At 46.2% G+C, this 20,753-nt stretch overlaps 1 protein-coding gene and 1 pseudogene across 2 annotated transcripts in view; one reads left to right on the top strand and one right to left on the bottom strand.

Annotated features, from left to right (window-relative positions):
• LOC147893984 (stress response NST1-like protein) overlaps positions 1 to 20,458 on the top strand; it is a 31,948-nt gene extending 11,490 nt beyond the window's left edge. Inside the window, exons 2-4 of one of the 2 annotated variants that reach the window (XM_087385509.1) lie at positions 18,097 to 18,246; positions 19,945 to 20,053; positions 20,397 to 20,458. In XM_087385509.1, the coding sequence (XP_087241635.1) occupies positions 18,097 to 18,246; positions 19,945 to 20,053; positions 20,397 to 20,437 (300 nt within the window). In that variant the 3' untranslated portion in view covers positions 20,438 to 20,458. Of the gene's footprint in view, positions 1 to 18,096; positions 18,613 to 19,944; positions 20,054 to 20,396 lie in introns of those variants that run through there. The other variant, XM_087385510.1, reaches the window with a different exon arrangement.
• LOC147893985 (uncharacterized) lies at positions 4,642 to 7,042 on the bottom strand (annotated as a pseudogene).
• Positions 20,459 to 20,753: the final 295 nt, after the last annotated feature.

Raw genomic sequence — 20,753 nt, 5'->3', positions numbered from 1 at the left:
GGGAGTACATGGCTGCAAACCACCACGAAGATTTTCCATGAATCTCTTGAGTTATACACATTCAACTGTAGTTATGAAGGCTGCCCTGTACTCAGCTTCGCAAAATCATATTGCCAGAGTGATTGTTTCTTGCTCAACCAAGAAATGCCTGAAATGCCAATTAATGCAATTTTCACTGATAAAATATCCGGTATCATAATCCCTAGCCCAATCTGAATAATTGAAAGCATGCAAGTTAGTGTCACCCCCCGGCATAGAACAGACCAAGAGATTGATTACCTTGTGAGTATCTGGAAACCCGCTTTACAACACACCAATGCTTTGTCTTTGGACTATGCATATAATTGCTCAACTGGGATACACTGAATTGGTTGTGCTTTTAGACGATGAGTTTGGGCATGTTCCTGGATTCATATGTATATATATATATATATATATGTACTGGATGGGTATTGTAGAGATAAATAAGGCATCCGACAGTCTGATGTATATAACAGGATCAAAAAGTTTGCCTGTACCATGCATGAACAACCTCAACCGTGACTCCATAGCTCAACCGTGATTCCATAGGATTTGAAATAGGCTTGCAGTCCTGAAAATTGAACCTGTGTAACAGTCCTTGAATGTATTTTGACTGGCTGAGTACAATGCCTTCTTTTGATTGCGTAAACTGGATACCTAAATAATAGTGTAACAGCCTCAGATCAGATACAAGATCATTCTTGAAATTACGAGGACATGCACGCCACCCATTTTTGGAAGTATCGCTCGTACCTTCGCTCGCCTTACTCCATGACTCAGATGGATCTTTTCGGAGGCCCCCTCACAGCAGGGAGGGCTCCCCCTGGATGAGGAGCCTCTTTAGAGTTTGGCAGCACCGTTCCAGCAGACTCATTCAGGCCAACCCGTCATGCATGGAGGTGTTTGAGCGTCAGCCACTTTTGTGGCACCCAGAGGTTCGAAACTCGGAGGGGCGTATGCTAGGACAACGGACGCACATTGGGTGGGCATAGTGGGACAACGGCTTGGCGAGGTCTTTTGGGGTCAAGAGGCGGCTCCTCGCGAGAGGCAGCAGCTAGGGCATGGGTCTTTCTCACTTGAGATGGATAGGCACCTGGATGACAGAGATTGAGGCATTGATCCCCGACTCTTGGTGGGAGGGATTAGGTCATCTTTGATCCCGCACTACTGGGCCGGTCAATTCTCATGGATAGGGGTGTCTCTTAGGATACGCTTCTTCCAGGATACTCTCCTCTCTTGCCGCCGTCGCTTCTGCAGGGTGGGACCAGGTGGCCTCTTACAGGCTGAGTCAGAGAGTGACAGTGGGGAGGTGGGAGATTTGGAGGAGTTGGAGTGGCTGCGGATCAGGGTAGTAGGCTGACTAGGCAAGGCGTGGCACATTGACTCAGACATACTTCTCGCGGGATTAGAGGGAGCAGTTTGGTGCCTTTGGCTTTGGGGGGGCTGGCCTCTTCATGACTTGTAGTGAAGCCCAGGGAGTGGTTTTGCCTACACGAGTAGGATAGTCAAACATAGTGGAGGAGGTGCCCTTCTTCTCTTACATGACTTGCATGGGTCATTGGATACAGTTACGGGCCCGCAGCTTGGACCCTGTCGAGGGAGTGCCACTAGGTTGAGCAAGATGTCCTCAAGGAGGTCATCTGACGTTTTTGGGCTTGCCTCTTGACTAGCATGAGGCCACGGAAGATCACCTATCTCTTCTGGTTGATGGCTCATGGAGGGCTGCCCATTGGTCCCTAGCTAGAGCAGATACGTGTTAATGGCAGATGCCTTTGTTGTGCAGAGGGAGTATTGGAGACCATCGCCCACTGCCTGTGGGGCTGCAGGGCTGTGCAGAGAATTTGGCTCGCGACTTTTCGGATTTTGGCCAACACATAGTAGATCCAAGGGACTTCACTTGGGATATGGTAGCATGGCTGATAGAGGTCAGACACACTTTTTTAATTGATGTAGTGTCACCAGCTTACAGGATCCATGGCCAACATGTCTCCTGGATAGAGGCTTCAACACCCACCTGTTTATAACCGACGTTCCCACGAGAGAATAGTGTCTAGGAGACTGTGGCCAACATCACCGCCTGGAACATTTGGGTTGCTCGGTGCAGCCAGGTGATGGGGGGACAGCCGACGACTCTAGCGGCTACCTTAGTGGCCATCTGGCAGGATATCATTTTCACGATGTGCGCTATTTGGGAGCTTGGCACTCTAGGTTTGAGTGGGACTTCCGAAAGGCGGGACCGCTTCTACAAGGTTTGGCATGCAGGGATTTTCTACACTCTTTCTGCGGGAGATATCCGTTGGATGTATAGACCACCTCCATGGCTGTTAGCCCCTGTTCCAGAGGCAACCTAGGCAGTGAGCCGGTGCCCTGGGAATGGGCTGGTTTTTCTTCTAGCAGCCTTGCCATTGTAATTACCGGTTTTTTAGCTCCTTATGGGGGCTGAAAGCACCGGAGTTTTTATTTTTAAGCATTAATAGAAGTTTCTGCTCTCTGGAAAAAAATAAAATTGCCATGACTTTGTTTTGGTTGCATTCTTGAGTGTTTGCAAAATTCACCCAATGCATCTCAGTGTGCTTGCTTGTCTTTTTTTCCTTTGCAATGAGGACCGCATCATCCACGTAGATGAGTAGGAGTAGGGCAGAGCCTGCAATCTGGACTTTGCCCCCCTGTGGGCTTGCATCCATTCTTCCAATTCATTAGTGAACAATTCAAAGAGGGTCTGCTGACCCGTGTCACTGCTTATGATTACCTTCCCTTGTTTGTAGATTCTATCAGCTAGTGGTTGTGCCAGTTTGGCTAGCATGCCCTATATAGTCTAAGTGTGGCTTCTCTGAGTGATTGGGGGCCTTGCAGCTTTTCTAGTCTTTCCCACATTTTTTTGCGTGGTACTGTGTCAAATTTCCCGAAGTCCACAACAAGAGTGCATGGCTTTCTTCTTATTCTTGACCCCCTTTGCTGGAGCCCTTAGAGTGATTAAATGGTCCTTTGTCGGCTGGAATCCTCGCCTCGGATGGTGCCCTTACTCCTGTTCCTCTGTCCACTTGCTGATTTTTTTGCTGGAGGATGGTGCCACAGTTTAGCCAGCAAAGTACTCACATTATACTCTGTTGCTAATAGCTATCTCTGTCCCCTCCTTTGTGGATCGGCACTATCTTGTTGAGCTGCCACCTTTTGGGGAATCCCTCTTCCAGTGCTTTGTTTGTTACACTGGTGAGCACTTCTTTTTGTTTTGTCCACTCCCCATGTGAACATCTCCATAACTAAGCCTTGTGGGTCCGGTGCCTTCTCGTTGGCTAGTTTCTTCAGCCCCCTCGTATAGGTCCCGAACAAATCGGTTCATATCATCCCACACCATGTGTAGCTTCGGGAAGAAATTTTAATGGTTTTCTTGAGCTCTTTGAAGTGTTCAAGCTGTTTGTTTCTTAAGAAGTATCTCTTCTTTTTCCTGACTATTGATCTGTAATCTCTTGCTCTGGCCTCTTTCCCCTTTGTGTTTGTTGTTTTCCATGCTTTATTTGCTGTTTTGCACTCTTGGTTTTACCAATGATTGCAGGGCATGCCTACGGTCCTTGCCTTGCCTTTTGGGAAGCATTTGTGGGCTGGTTTCTGCAGAAATTCTGTCAGACATTTGCCCCTCTCCTGGCAGGTGCAAGGCATCTGAGACTGTGAGATTGCTTTCTTCAACTGCTTATAAACACCTCCCTTTTTATAGTCTATCTTCGACGGGGGGTGTGTGTCGTGTGTTTCTGCATTCCTGCAGTAGGGAGAGGGACTTGTGGTCAGACTCCGTAGTTGCCCCATTGATGTTGTGTCTTGCATCTGGGCTGATTACAGTGTAGTCTAGTCTAAGCCTTGGGGGTTGTGCATGTGAGTTCTCCTGTGTTTCCGAAAAGGTAGGTGCCATGGCATATCTGTAGCCTAGAGCACCCACATAGAGTGAGTAGGTGTCTTTGAGGTCTCCTTTGTCTTCCAACCTCTTCCAACCCCTATTTTTCTCACTGTCGTTGTTAAACAATCTCTTCTGACTACAGGCAGATCACGGGAGTAGCACCACTATTTTTTCCACCCAACCAATTCCTGTTGAACATAGTTGCCAGGAGTTTCTGAAACGGGAGGTTTCAAACGGGTTTCATATGTTTGAAACGGGTTTCGAAAAATGAATGAAACGGGTTTCATTCGGAATGTGAAAATATGTGCATTCATACCTAGGGTATGCATCATGCCATATACAAAAATGTGCAAATAAAGATTGTAAGTGACTCCATAGTGCATACATGATACAAAAAACATACATATAAGTATAAGCACCATACATACTGAATCCTGATCATACAATTTTACAAAAAGCTAGTCATCAATGATCATACATTAAACATATTAGAGTACTCAAAGATCATCTTCACACATACATACTGAATGATCATACATATTGATAATTGAATCTTCATCATACTGATCACACATACTAAATACTGATAATAATAAAAACTAGAGTCATCAATGAACCTCCCAAGACCTCCATGGTGATGGACCATGAAGGTAAAATGTCAAACTACAACTGGAATTGAAAGTACTGTCTATCAATAATAAGTCACGAGTGACAAAGTCACAAATCAAAAGTCAAGCCTCATCATCAATGTCAGCATCTTCCTCCTCAACCAAATCCATGTCCTCATCAGCCTCCTCCTCACTGCTACTGGAACTCCCAGAAGACTCATAAAAAGCATCCTCATGAGATGCAGGTGCAATTGAAGTACTGGCACCAGCTGCCTGGGAGGATCGGGTGTGGTGAGGTGAAGCCGTGATCTCCGATTTTGTAGGGATTCACCTGCCGAGGCTCAATGGGGTAGTTTGTTTGCTCGAGCAATCGTAGATTGCAGTGGCAAAAGACCAACCTCTCCAATTGCACAGTGGACAATCTGTTCCTCTTCTTGGTATGGAGTAAGGCCCATGTACTCCAGTTTCTCTCACAAGGTCCAGAGCTACAGTCTTGTGAGAGAACTCGCATCGCTATGCGTCTCTGAAACAAAACAAGAGACATTCTCAGACTTTACAGTTTAGTGGCAGCTTCCAATTGCTGAGCTATACCCACATGTCTTCAAGTAATAAGAAAGTATTGCCTCTAGGGTTAAGTATTACCAAGTGGGGTGCCTCAATGCCATATTTTTCCCACCAAGAAACCGCTGCTAGCTGAGTCTCCTCTCTCTGTGCATTGCGTGATCCAAAAACACCGCTTCGGTTGCGGAAAAGAAGACGCTCATCCTCCAGCTTCAAAAGCAGATCATCATCATCTCCCACGATCTTGCTCATATAAGCTGACCACCCGTCCTCTAATTCTCTATCGAGATATTGCTGCTCATTCCTTCATAGAGGATGAAGGATATGAGCAATAGTATGGATTGGCCTACTAAACCAATCCCAACGCGTGTTCCAGATCTCCTTAAGGTCTTCAATCCTTCATAAGAAATTATGAATCAAAGGCAAAACCAATAATGTTTAGAAAAAATGAAAACATAGATTAAAAGGAATTCTAAGCATGCTACTTTGCTAATTGGAAAAATGCTAAACTTCAAAGGATGACTCATGAGTACGGGATACCTGTCTGCAGATAGGTGAGTACACGCATCAAGGGCTTCCCCCACTTTGTCCATGAACTCATAGAGAAGCCCAATGGTGCTCCCCTTCATATCTGTCAATCGGAGAACGCTGTACATGGGGTTCATTGTCTTCACTAGAGCTGCAGCCTCCTCCCACCATGCATCTCTCATGACCATGTGGCTGAAACCAATTGCTTTGGGCTCATTCCTATCCCCCCATTGCTGCCAATCACAGGAAACAACTGTACGCAGCAAGCCATGCCGCACTTGAACAACCCTCTCCAACATTACGAACATATAAGCAAACCGTGTCTCTGAGGGCTTTAAAAGTTCGAGGTCACTATTTTCCCTGAACATGCTCAAGACCTTGGGTCTTTTGGTTACAAAATTTACCAAGCTCAAAGCTTTAGAAAATAGTTGAGAAACCCAAGGCAACTTTGCCATGTCCTCAATGGCAAGATCCAAACTATGAGAAGCACATGGTGTCCAAACAATAGTGGGAAACTCATCCTCAAGCATCCTTCCCATGGACACACAATTGGAGTCATTATCTGTGATCACATGCACCACATTTGCTACACCAATCTCAAGAATAGCTGTGCGCAAATGAGACCATATATATGCACCTGTCACCACTGTCCCTGAACCTGATGCATCTATAGCACGAAGGAACATAGTTCCTTTGCAAGAGGAAACTAGAATGTTGTAGACATTTCTTTTCCTCACATCTGACCAGCCATCACATAGCAAGGTGCAACAATACTTCTGCCATGTTCCCTTCAGAGGCTTTAGCTCTCTCATCAATGCTTCTTTCTCATGGCGAAGCTCTTTTGTACGCAATGTCTCATAGCTCGGACCCTCCCACTCACACCCAATACGCGAGATAGCTCGCATAGTAGACTTCCAACGGGCGGTTCGAGTAATATTGAAAGACAATGCACATCGCACAAACAACTTTGTTACCTCTCTAGTTGCCTCCTTCATAGCTGCCTTTTGCATGGCTGCCTTCATATCTCCTCGCTTAAACACGGGAAGGGCACTTCTTTTAGCTGTGGGCGTGGAGCCTGAAGACTGCGACATCTGCAAAATGTCATTCTCCTCCCTCATTGATGCTGGAATAGCTGAGATATTTAATTCAAGCTCATCCCATGCATTGACTCTATCAATTGGAATCCCTAGCATTTTAGCTTTCCAGGCCTTCAAGCCATCATACACCTCCTTTGGCACACGAGAACAAGGGCCAATACCAAAGCCCTTTGTTCGAGAAAAGTGAGCCTGCAATCTCTGAAATGTCCCATGATGCGGCTCAGCACAAAAGTTGCAGGTCCACTTGCTTGTGCCACTCTTATCATAGTGTGCACCAAAGGAATTGAAGGTGACATTGCTCCACAACGCACTACCTTTTCGAGGCATCTTCTTGCTTGCAAAAAGCGATGTAGAACAGCAAAAGTAATTGCAGCTTTCCAGCCTACATCATGCATGCAAGATGAGCAGATGAATCAAGAGAGGAGCGTTAGAAATTAGATTTCAGAAACATCAGAAAGTTCAAAGAGCAGATTTCAGCCTGCATGAAAGGATGCAGCGCCAAATTCAAGAAGAAGAGTAGACTGTAGAAACTTGAAAGGACGATTGAATGCACATTGGGGATTATTGGGGGCACAAACCTCAAGAAGGAGCAAGAGGGAGCGTACGGGCTGCACGGACGGAGCTACGGGAGTACGGAGTGCACGGGTATGGCGAAATGCCTGATAGAGGCAGACCATGCCATGCAACCAACACCGTGGGTATCTTCCGATTTCGTATTTGCATTGTTCCTCGGTCCAAGATTCTTGTTGGTTTGCGCCTTGCATTATCCTCTATCTCCTGAAACAAAACCACACCTTCGATTAGTGAGTCACTTGTATGCAAAAATTTCTTTAAACAAGAAAGATGAAAAACCGGGTGCACCTTGCAACCCTGTGGCAATTCTAATTTATAGGCTACCTTGCCTATTCTCTTTAGAATTAACCACGGCCCACAGTATCGAGGTGATAACTTAGCACACTGTCCTGAAGTTAACGACTTCAAGTGCGAAGGAACTCTGAGAAAAACTTTTTCTCCTTCCTTAAATTCTCTTATAGACCGGTTTTCATCCGCATACGCCTTGGCTCTATCCATAGCCTGGCGGATATTAGCTCTCGCAAGTGCTAGCATCTTCCGCATCTGAACCACAAAGTTCGCGGCACTAGGCACTTTCCGAGTTACTCTAACTATAGTTGGATTTGCTGGTCTATAACCATAGTTCAGCTCAAACGGACTGAACCTTGTAGAGGAATGTTTTTAGGCAAACTATAACAATGGCAACCACTTGTCCCACGTATGTTGGCTCAATGACACATATGCCCTCAGCATATTCTCTAAAGTCTGGTTGACTCTCTCCGTCTGACCATCCGTTTCAGGATGATCCCCACTACTCATTCCCCACTCCGTCCTTAGTGTCTCAAATACCGCTGTCCAAAAATGACCAGTAAACCTGACATCTCTGTCTGACACTATGGATCTAGGCAATCCATGCAGACGAAATATATGTCTAAGAAACAAATCCGCCACTTGCGGGGCACTAACAGACTCTCTAGTCGGAATGAAGTGAGCCATCTTGGTTAGACGATCAACCACCACAAGGATAGAATCATATCTACCTTGTGTCCTAGGCAGTCCTACAATAAAGTCCATGGAAATGCTCTCCTACTTACTTAGTGGTATCTCCAAGGGCTGTAAAAGTCCGGATGGCTTCACCCGCTCGGCCTTGCTTACCTGACACGAAAAACACCGTGTCACATATTCATGAATATGCTTTTTCATCTTTGGCCAAAAGAAATCTCGCTTCACGAGATCATATGTCTTCTCGACTCCTGGGTGTCCCGCACATGGGCTATCATGGCACTGTCGAATGACTCTCTGCCTGAGATCATTCTGACTAGGTACTACAACCTTGCCATTTCTTTTTAGCATACCATCCCTTATGGTATATCTTGCATATGTTTGGCCTTTTCTGGATGCCAGGTTATCCCTTTCGTTTTCCCCGGGTTTTAACACATGAGCCTTAGGCCATAGACTCTGGACAAACTCGTCCACCTTTTGAGTTTCTCTTATCTCGGCCATTAGAGCACTCTCTAATACCGTAAAACTCATATTGTGCATAATGCGAGACAACGCATCAGCAACCTTATTATCTTTTCCTCTGGACAAATTCGTCCACCTTTTGAGTTTCTCTTATCTCGGCCATTAGAGCACTCTCTAATACCGTAAAACTCATATTGTGCATAATGCGAGACAACGCATCAGCAACCTTATTATCTTTTCCTCTTCGGTACCGAATCGTCAAATTAAACTCCTGCATGAGCTCTGCCCACCTAGCTTGGCGGCCCCTCAAGTCAGGCTGTTTACAAAAATGTTTCAGAGTATCATGATCTACATCCACATAAAACTCTGAACCATACAAATAATGCCTCCATGTTTTCAAAGCATGGATAACAGCATACAACTCCAATTCATGAGTTGGCCAATTCTTTTGAGAGGGAGAAAGCTTCTTGCTTTCAAAGGCTACTGGCCTTCCCTCTTGAAGGAGAACCGCTCCTACCGCAATGCCACTTGCATAGGTTTCCAGGAACAACGGTTTCTGGGGATCAACTATTTTTAACACCGGTCCTGTGACCAATGCTTGTTTTATGGTGATAAAACTTTCTTGTTGATTCTGTCCCCATATAAAGGGTACTTTATCTGAGGTCAGATCAGTCAATGGCGATACTATTTCGGAATATCCTTTGATATGCCTTCTATAAAATTGGACAAATCCCAAGAATGATCGCAACAAAAACGCGGTCAGACTCTGAGGGATTGGCCAAGTCAGTATCGCAACCACTTTCTTCGGATCCATCTCTACCTCCTCTGGAGTGATTATGAATCCTAAATATTCAAGCCTAACCATACACAGTATAGTTTTCTTTTTATTTACATAAAGACTGGCTTTCCTCAAAGTACTGAACACTATTCTTAAGTGTTCACGATGCTCAGTAATACTTTTACTGAATACCAAAATATCATCAATAAAATGTACTACAAACTTTTCGATATACGGACGTAGTCAGCATGACGATTGTAGCTGGAGCATTGGTAAGTCCGAAGGGCATTACCAAAAACTCATAATGACCAAACCTGCTTCTGAAAGCGGTTTTATGCACATCCTCGGCTCTAATCCGGATCTGATGGTAGCCACACTTAAGATCTATCTTGCTGAAAATCACGGCTCCATGTAATGCATCTAGCAAATCATCAATCCAAGCCATCGGATATCTGTGCTTAACAGTGATATTATTCAATGCTCTGTAATCTATACAGAGGCGAAGCGTATCATTTTTTTTCTTCTTTAATATCACTGGCGAAGCAAAAGGTGAGAAACTTGGTTGAATCTGCCCCAACTTGAGGTATTCTTCCAGTTGTCTACGCACCTCCGCTTCCTCAGTAAAACTCATCCTATAGGGAGGTCTATTTACAGGTTCTGCCCCCGGGATCAGTTCAATCTTATGCTGAACATTCCGCTCTGGAGGTAACCCATAGTAACTCATCCCAAAAATATTCAGAGAATTCCTCTGCTATAAGATTAGCCAGCTTGGCCATCTCACCACTTTGCGAAACATCAGCGCTAGCCGAAGAATCATCAATCGGCTCTACCGATGCCGTACAAAGGAATAAAAACTCTTCTTGAGCTTTTCGGGTTTCCATCACGGAAACCAACGGTCCCTAAGGTACATCTTTCTCACCTCGTAAGACATAAAGCACATCGTTCATCTTGAATTAATATACGTGTTTTTTCCAATCAATGGCTGGATTCTTTCTAGAATGCCACGCCATACCCAGGGCTATATCTGCATGAGCAAGCTTAGTCATTTCAAAATCAAGCTTCTCAGCATAGTCCTGAATACGAAGCTCCAACTGGGTAACCCTTTGGTCCCATACTTCAGTTGAACTTCCATCTGCCATCCTGACTGTATAGGCATAGTCAGATGGGCTAGTCTTTAACTTCAGCCTCTTCACGAGCTTGGAGTTAATTACATTGTGAGTTGACGCCAAGTCAAACAACACAATGACATCATGATTGGCCACTTGCTCTTTCATTTTAATTGACTCCGTATCATTAAAGGTTGTATACCCCGTTGCTGCGGGCCTAGATAGGATGTTATCAGGTGCACTCGTTACTAGCTTAGCAACAGATACACATAACAAACAAGGTACTGACCTCTGAGAAGATCCCGCTAGCTGAATCTGCATCTCTTCCGCTCTGGGACTTCCCTCCATTTCCACGTCGCATTCTGAGACTACCATCTCAGCCATTCGACGATCCTTATTCCGTGGACAATCCTTCCACTGATGAGGCTGAAGGCATCCAAAACACAAGCCTTCTCTCCTCGCTTTTTCTTTTGCTCTGGGTTTAAGAGAGGCTTAGACCAAGCCCGGGCTGCCATTGGTGTTACTTTCCTCTTCACTCCAATGGTGGTACTTGATTTAGGAGTTTCAGCTGGTTTCGCCTGCTTGGCTTGACCACTCGGCTGAGAACCACTCCCTTTACTAATCCACTTCTTCTTAAACCCAGATTTCTTCTGGTGCCCATACTGGGTTCCGACCTGTGCAAACCCACTTGGCCTGCTGCCCTTGGCATCTTCATAGTTTAGGGCTATGGCTATTGCATCATCCAACGTGTTCGCATACTTAGCCCGAACTTCCATTTTAATCCGATTATTCAATCCAAATATGAAATCTTTCACTTGGATTGATTGAGGTAGGGGTTCATTAACCTTCATTACGCTCTCTCGAAACTTATGAGTGTATTCTGCCACTGATAAATTTCTCTGACGAAGGTTTCTATACTGATCCCAAGCTCGGGATGCTTCGTTAGGAGGTAAGAAGTGTTTTCTGAATTCTCTTTTAAACCCCTCCTAGGTAGTGGATGCAATACCATCTTTTTGTTGTTTAATCCACCACCGATCCGCTGCCTCACTAAACATGTGGGTGGCCTCGCGGATCTTCTTGATATCATTTCTGATTTCACAAATGGCGAATGCCTCGTCCCATTTGTGTAACTAGGTCTCAATGACATCGGAACTATGGTCATTCATCCGACCAGAATACTTATCCGGCCTATAATTGGCAATATTAGGTACTTTAGCCTTTCTAGGCTCGACCGTATGGACACTAGACTCCGGTTCCATTAGAGCCTTTTCCTTCTCATCTCGAGAAGGTCTGGCAGACATACTGTGTATCACTCTTCTAAGTTCAGATTGCCCTGCATTGGCCTGTAACTGTTGCGCTAATAACTGCTACAAGGCATCCTCAAGTAATGCAATCTTGCCAGATAAGGTGTGAGCTACTGGGCGCGACACCTGCTGGGTTGGCCGGACTCCTGATTCACCAGGGTCCCTCCTGGAAGCTCCTTCTTCTGCTTCCATTCAAATCAATGGGTGTTTTGCTTTAAAAAAAAAAAAAAAAAAAAAAACACCCCTCAAACACTGTACTTACAAACTGACACAATTCCCTATACTAGGGAATACTTGCAATCTGACAACTATACTGACTAGGTATTTGACACAAGCATATATCACAATATACCCCAAACCACTTTCCCTGTACTAAGGAAATTCCTGCATCAAACTGACTTGAGCACACAAGCATAATCTGAAAGACTGTCCACAAAATTTATTTTTTTCACTTCAGATTCCCTTCTGCTGTATAGAAATAAATGAACTGTAAATTGAAATTTTGCACAGAAAGGAAAAGAACTGCTCCCTGATTGTTCGCTCCTGCATAACGGCAAATGAAACGATCTTTTGCAATCTCTCTGGTCTCCGTTGATTCCGAGTTCCGCTAGCTATAACGAATGATAGGCTATCGACTGCTTTGAATAGCTGCTAGATGACCTGAAGGCCTCGGCGTAAATTTTTGAAAGCGGGGGACCCGTCAACCAAGCATTGTCGTCGAGTCACACATACGACCATACCGCCGCCCGTACGTCACCCATCGCTATGCTTGAGCTCCACGAGGTAATTCTGCGCTCTTGCTATTCTCACTGTTCCGTCAGAGTTCCTTCGTCACATTTCGTCACAATTCACAAACTATTTCCTTATCTTTAGAAATGAAGGGCAGCGCCAACACCTCGTTCACGGGCTATTCTCGTGACCACATCCCATCATCGCTAAACACGTCGAAGGGCTTCCCGTTCACGAGCTACTGTTCCCTGGCCTTATTCAGATTTACCAAGCGAAACGATCTTTCCTCTGTACTCCGTCAAGTCAGCCCGTCGCGTGAACCCTCTGCTCTAGCAACAGCTTAGAAGCCTGGAGCTTGGCTGTTTTGTCGTCACACATCCCGCGCCTGCACCTCCTTCATACGTGAAAGTACAGGAGATAATTTCGACTTCACTTTCCGTTGGATCACACATATCCCCTCTCTTACCTAGCCTGGGCTCTGATACCAACTGTTAAACAATCTCTTCTGACTACAGGCAGATTACGGGACTAGCACCACTATTTTTTCCACCCAACCAATTCCTGTTGAAGCGTGAGAGCTCACAGAGAGTCGAAATCCAAAATTCTACGTAAAAGCCCCTTCTCCCTCTCTCACTAGCTCCAACAAGCCCCATCTCCCTAGATGGATCTAGATGCCACATGTCATCATCATAGGGCCTTCCTAATGCATCTTTTCACCCCTCTCTTGGGATACTTTAATTCCAATTGCCCCTAGGCACATTTCTTGCATTAGGCCCTTAGCCTTAGATCCACCTAGTCTGGTGCTATCAGCCCTCACCTAGGACCTTGACATTAATTCCCTCCCGATCATTTACATGAAGCGCAAACAAATATATTACAAACATAGATCCTTTAAGGGAAATGTCGACTGATTCTTCCGAGGTCATGCTACCTCGGCTAGAGCGTAACAGTCGTCTTTCATGTCTTCCACCCACAGTGAGTCTCTCCCTTCCATTGTTATGGTACCCTGCCTTGATCTTGTCCCCTGCCAGTACATTTGCATGGTCTTTAGAGTATGCAGCTATATACTCTCCCAAACACATGAAGGGGTGCTGCTTTTGTGTTTGTATGGGGGAGAGCAAAATAGCATGCTGCTAGTTGGATATTCCCCTCATTTGTTGTTCTCTAACCACATGTATTGTAAATGTGGGTCTTCCTTTATGACCTTGACTGTATTCTCCCAATCTTTCCGAATGTAACATGCTATCCCCTCGAAGCCCCTTCCTCCTATGGATGTTTTTGGGTTCCATATTGTTTCCTTGGTAAATCTAATGGGGAAAGAAAAACATACAAGATTCAAGGTGATCTGTGTGTGTGTGTGTCTGTCTCCCTCTCTCTCGTCGTGCACCCACCTCTCCTCCCGCATAGGGGGGCGGGGTCTATGAGACCCAGACATCCGAGACCCTATCCTGTACCATCTGGAACTGTAATGGTACCTTATGGTCAGAACCAGGGAACTTCTCGGAATCCTATACAAGTCACGACATAGTTTTTTACACAGAGACACATTAGAGTCCAGAGTGCCCACTACCAGCAGTCAGCGGGTATACATGGGAGTCAGCCTATAGAGATGAGACGAGGGATACAGGAGGGGTTCGAGGATCAGGAGGAGTCGCAGTCCTCTATAGATCCACACTTTTGGGGACCATCTCAGTGGAGCGGAGAGAGCCACACTCTAGGTTTCTCTGGATTCGGATCCGACACATGGATAGCCGAGATTTGTTTATGGCAGTTTGCTACTTCTCCCCCGAGACCTCCCGCTTTGCCAGAGATATTCGAGGCGAGGATGAGACATCCCCATTTGCTGTCCTTTATCAGTCCATCGTTGACTTCTCTAGCTGCGGGAAAGTCCTCCTAGTTGGGGACTTCAACGCGAGAACATGCGCTCGTCAGGCACCACTTCTCGACTTCAGGGATGATTCCACTCTACTGCCAGACATTGACCTTGAGGAGGCAGGTATGCTACGAGTTTTGACTGACAGACGAGGACGGTTCACATCCTATGGGCAGGCCCTATTAGACCTCAGCAGGATGCATGATCTCATTATTTATAATGGTCTTGACAGATGGACCGCATTAGGTGGCTTCACTTGCTTTCCACATGGGGTAGGCTTCAGTGTTGTGGACTACATCATGGGATCCCCGCATCAGGTGGCTTCACTTGCTTTCCCCATGGGGTAGGCTTCAGTGTTGTGGACTACATCATGGGATCCCCTACCTTCACATCTCGCATCACTGACTTTACCGTAGCACCTCTCCCTCCAGGGGTTGACCATATCTATCTTTTCTTTAGCATTTCTACCCCCTGCCGCACATCACTTTCTACCCTGTTGAGCTCTTACTCCACTTACCATGATATACGCTTTGATCGCGATCACTCACCTACTTACTCTGGCCGTCTGTATATACTTCTCGCATGCATTGACTTTATACCCTTACTAGAAGACCGTGCTGCCCTAGTTACTCGCTATCGGGGTCAAACAAGGGTGCCCTGTATCACCTACCTTGTTTGGCCTCTACATCCACGAGCTCGAGACAGTGATGCAGACACAGGGTGGGGTAGGCTGCTCTCTCGCGGACACGTTGATCCAGATATTACTTTATGCAGATGACGTGGCTCTCTTGTCTTCCTCAGCAGAGGGGCTCCAGAGGATGCACTACAGTCCTTTTGTGAGTCTCATGATTTGAAGGTCAACTTGGGTAAAACCAAGGTTCTGATCTTCAATACATCTCGAGTCGTCATGCGCGATGAGCATTTCACATTCGATGGGTCCCCTATTGAGGTAGTTTCATCATACACTTATTTGGGGGTCATCTTTACAGGACCCACCTTCACCATGAGACCCGCGATGCAGGCGTGCTTGAGTAGAGGATATGCTTCATTGGCTAGACTAGTGAGACAGTGCTTCCGCTCTCATTTTCAGGATCCACGGACCAAAGGGTTGCTTTTTGACTCCTTGGTCCGCCTTGCAGGGATGTATGGCAGCCCATGCTGGGGGCTGGATTTGTCAGATACAGAGTTGGCCAGGGTGGAGCGGCTACAGGTTCTCATGTTATCATGGATGATCCGTGGTAAGCCATTTGTCCTCACCAGGTCATTCGGATAGAGTTTGGGTCACCCTTATTACAGCTAGATGTTGCATTTCAAGTCATTACATATCTGTATAGAGTCAGGGAGTATTTACACATCTGGGCATAGCAGGATACCATGGCTAGCAATGTCCTCTTCTATGGCACTTGCAGCAGGGGGAGATCAGAGGTGTTGGTATGCACGCACAGAGAGATGGTTTGCAGGACTAGGGCTCCACATGGACAGACTACCTCCTTTCTAGTATAGCATGGATGCTCCTTTCTCTCCCCTCCTATCACACGAGGTCAACTGGGTTATCCTTGAGGATCTACTACAGCTACACACATTTTGGACTTGGTTGGGCCCGAGTGATCTTCCAATGAAGCTGGGCTTCTAGATAGATCACTTCCGACATATCACAACGGAGGGTTTCATTGATCCACCAGGATACATGCAGATTCACCTTCCTCACTCGCTAAGGATCTCCCTTGGGCAGTTCCGGGTCTCTTCACACAGACTTCGTATCGAGAGCGGCGGAGCAGAGCGGTTACCCAGGGAGAGGCGCATATGCACACTGTGTGACATGTAGGAGGTTGAGACAGAGGAGCTTTTCATCTTCAGGTGTCTTGTTTACTACGAGATCCGAGGGCGTTTCTACTGCCTCTTCAGAGATAGTGATGGGATGTTGGCCCGTGTCCTCTCCTACCCAAACCAGCGATGCTTGGCTGGTTTCATTCATGAGATGCTAAGACACCGCATAGGATACTCCGAGCACGGAGACATGAGCAGACTTCTCCCTCGACTGATACCTCTCAGAGCTCTACCACGGAGTTCTTTCAGCCAAATCACATAGACCCCTACGAGGCGAGACCTCGACATGACCGTGACCCGACAGCTCGAACAGAGGGTTGACTCACAGATCACACTTGGGGACATCCCCTCCTTGTTTAGGGTCGGAGCGCGACCGACGGGAGTCACAGTGGCCTTGGTTAGATGCAGAGCTACGACCAAGAGACGTACCAGGACTGCACCCTTGAGGGGGCGACAACATTCTATTGCTGACCTCATGCCTCCACTTCCAGAGCCTCATCCATCCTGATGTCTTGTTGATGATGATGATGATGATGGTTATGATGATGCTGATATTGATGTATATAGTCGGGATATGACTATGTTGTACTTAGGACTTAGTACTGCCATTTTGCATTTTTTGCATTTTGCATTGGTGTGGATGCTCATTTAGTAGCTCCACTACCATAGCTCATTGTATCAGGTTTTTCACAGTCCCGTAGACCCATCGGTCTTCCGAAGACTTTAATAAACTTTCTTTCTTTCTCTCTCTCTCTCTCTCTCTCTCTCTCTCTCTCTCCCCCACTCATTGAGGATCTCTATTGGGCAGTTCCAGGTCTCTTCACATAGACTTCGTATCGAGAGCGGCAGAGCAGAGCGACTACCCATGGAGAGGCACATATGCACATGTGACATGCAGGAGGTTGAGACAGAGGAGCACTTCATCTTCAGATGTCCTGTTTACTATGAGATCCGAGGGCGTTTCTAGTGCCTCTTCAGAGATAGCTATGGGATTTTGGCCCAATTCCTCTCTTACCCAGACTAGCAATGTTTGGCAGGTTTCATTCACGAGGGACTCAGACACCGCGAGAGGATACCTCGAGCACGGAGGCAGGAGCATACTTTTTCCTTGGCTGATCCCTCTCAGAGCTCTATCCCTGAGTTTCTCAGCCAGATCAAATGGACCCCCACGAGATGAGGCATCGAAATGACCGTGACCAGGAGCGAGTGACCCGACAGCTCAGACAGAGGGTTGACACACAGATCACACTTGGGGACATCCCCTCCCTGTTCAGAGTCGGAGCCCGCCCGACAGGGGTCACAGTAGCCTTGGTTAGACGTAGAGCTATGACCAGGAGATGTGCCAGGGCTGCACCCGTGAGTGGCCGACAGCACTATCGCAGATTTCATGCCCCCATTGCCTCATCCACCCTGATGTCCTGATGATGATGATGATGATGAGATTGATATATAGTCAACCACCAACATGACTATGTTGTACTTAGGACTTAATATTGTCACCCTGCATTTTGTGCATTTTGCATTGGTGTGGATGCTCGTTTAGTAGCTCCACTACCACATATCGTTTGTACCAGGTTTTTCACAGTCTCATAGACCCATCGGTCTTCCGAAGACTTTAATAAACTTTCTCTCTCTCTCTCTCTCTCTATATATATATATATATATATATATATATATATATATGTATATCATTCAGTAGTGTCCCTGTAAGAAAAGAAAAACAGAAATGATGTTGGCAGCTGATTTGTCTATGATGCAGGCAAGTGAAAGAGCTGAGAGAGCTTCACAACGCAAAGATAAGGATAGAAGGCTGGAAGAGAGACGGCTGAAGGAAAGGGATATTATTCGGCAGCAGAGTGGTACTTGGATTGAGGAAAAAGACCTGGAAGGCAAAGTACTAGAAGCTTTGGCGAATCCTATTGAGCTCTAAGCTTTGCATAATCTCTGTTAAAATCTGACAATGCTGTTGTTAGAAGCTTGTAGATTTACACAGGCCTTTGCCATCGGACTGAGTGGTGAGAAAGACTACCTTTCGAAAGTTGTTCTTTGTAGATTTTGAAGTACGTCTCTGCTTTTGCTTTCTTTGCTTCTATGCAAATGTGTCTGCAAATGGCCTATTGAGCAATATAAAGCCCTTTGGTGAGTCTACTGGCCGCACAGGCTTCAGAAGAAATGCAAGAAAGGAGAAAGCAGCAGGCTGGATCAGTGGATATTATTCACTCCCAAGGTTTAGTTTGAAAGGTTACTCACTTGAAAATGAACTATATTTCCATGCTGTTCTTGGTATGTTGGATGCATAGTCACAAATTTTGGCTAGAAGCTACTGTAATAGGTAATTGGTTATGTGGAGTACGAGCATCGATATGTCTTGTATGCTTGTGTGTTTGAGTTTAGAACTGCACGTTGTTTGCGTTACCAAACTTTAAATGATCTTTTGTTATTCATTTGCATAATGGCATCCTAGGATATATGCATGTACACTGTAGAGCCTGTTACTGGCAAGGCAATCTAGTTTGAAATTGAGGCTGATTATTGAGGGCATTCCTAGAATATTGTTGGAAATCTAGGGTCAATTTCCCACCTGTGAGCCCCTTAACTGAGGAGTGCAATGGGACTTGACACCTACAGGATGTTGGATAGAGATTGTGCTAGATGGGCACATGTAGGGAGAGACAGAGGCTGCCACATGGGCAGCAGGCTGCAACGTGGGCAGCAACAGAATGTCCTTTATGATGTTTTAGGGCAGCCCACATTGGGCCACCCTGGTCTGCACAGATGGCTGACACAGCAGCAGTCACATGGGCTGCTGTACAGGCCTGGTTAGGCCTTGGAACAGCCCCTTGTGGCAGGCAGAGGAGCTGGTGCAGAGACAGCAAGGGGTGCCTGCATGGGTTTATGGGTGGGATGGACCAGACAGGCCTGGCTGCAGGTCAGCTGGGGGCAGAATATGGGGCAGTAGCAGACTGCCTGTTGACAGGGCTGCTCGGCCCAGTCTGTGGCAGGTCCGCAGAACCTGCATCTGGTTAGCCAGATTATCAGTCTGGTTGGCCAGACTGGAAGGCTACAAAGCCTATAGAAAGGCCCCATTGAAGGGGCAGCAAAAGCAGCAACTGTTTGAGCACTCTTCTGTGTGTAGATCACCATCAGGGTGAAGAGCAGCAGAGAGTCCCATGTGCACAGTGAGCGGCAGGGCTTCCATGAGCACCTACCGAAGCCTGACAGGAGGCACATGGTAGTTTGGAGGAGCTCCTTTACAAATGGTGCAGCATACAGGATTTTGGTGGTGACTTACCTCAGCAGTTTTGTCTTTGGAGGAAGCTTCATGAAAAAATCCCAGGAGTCTTTCTTCCATCCCTTTTTGTCATGTGGCCTGAACATGCATAGCCCGTATCTAGCTAGAACTTTCCAGCTCTCTTCTCCCCTTTCAAGTTCTCCCAAGAACCACTTGAGGGCAAAGGCCGTGGAATAAAGCTTGATCTTCTTAACACCCAGGCCTCTCTTGGATTTGGGGTGCATACATTGCTGACCTGATACTGTAGTCCAGCATCATTTAGTGCCCTTTCCACTCCACAAGGAATTTATAATACATCGTTGAATTTCCTTGCAGTATTTGGTCCAGGAGGATCCAGCAAGCTGCAAAATACATGGGCATAGCGGAAAGAACAGAGGAGACCAGCTGCAGCCTACCAGCAGAGACAGAAATCTGTTTGATCGTGGTTGATTTTCTTGAGAATTCTACGTTTGATAATCCTGGCTGTACTTTATTTTGATTTCGCGCGGCAGAACAAGAGCCTAGAACTTGTTGAAAACTCCCCACAGTTTTTTGGGACACCTATTAGCATTGTGTGCGAATGAACTGCAACACGTGCACATCTTGGGAAGATTCTGGTACTAGAGTCTAAGGGGGAATATATTCATCCTTGCATGCATAGGGAGATGGTCTTGGGAGGTCTCTTGGCAAGGTTCATCTTGATTTTAGCCCGGGGCCAAGCTCGAGCAAGGATACTAAGAGAACTTGTCCCAGGTTTGCTGCCGATGGTGCTCACCGCTTCTTTGCAGTGGGAGCGAAGGGCACCCCACCCCCCACCCAAACCACCTGAGAGTGAAACAGAGGATTCCAGTGATCAAAGTCTGAAGACCAATCCTACACAACAAGCTACTTCCCTGGGAGCCTGCTACTAAACAAGAGTTCTTTTTGCACTTTCGCATTACTTCTAATTTCTAGATAGTCTCTACCTAGTAATATGACTTGAATGAGCGAATTAAAGGCTTGCGGTTTCCCCTTTACTTTTGCAATCATAGAGAGAGGTTTTTCGTTTTTCTCCTATCCACACAATTTTCTGAAATCATAATCTGCAAACCCTTTCTCCCCCCATTTTGTTACCCGTGGAGGGGTTCTTTCCAAAGGTCTCGTCT

The sequence above is a fragment of the Dipteris shenzhenensis genome, chromosome 15 (assembly GCF_047967505.1).
Source record: "Dipteris shenzhenensis isolate YYH24624 ecotype China chromosome 15, Dip_SZ_1.0, whole genome shotgun sequence".
In the NCBI taxonomy this organism is placed as follows: domain Eukaryota; kingdom Viridiplantae; phylum Streptophyta; class Polypodiopsida; order Gleicheniales; family Dipteridaceae; genus Dipteris; species Dipteris shenzhenensis.
Note: the sequence above shows the minus strand (reverse complement) of the source record. Positions and strands in the feature narration are given on the sequence as shown.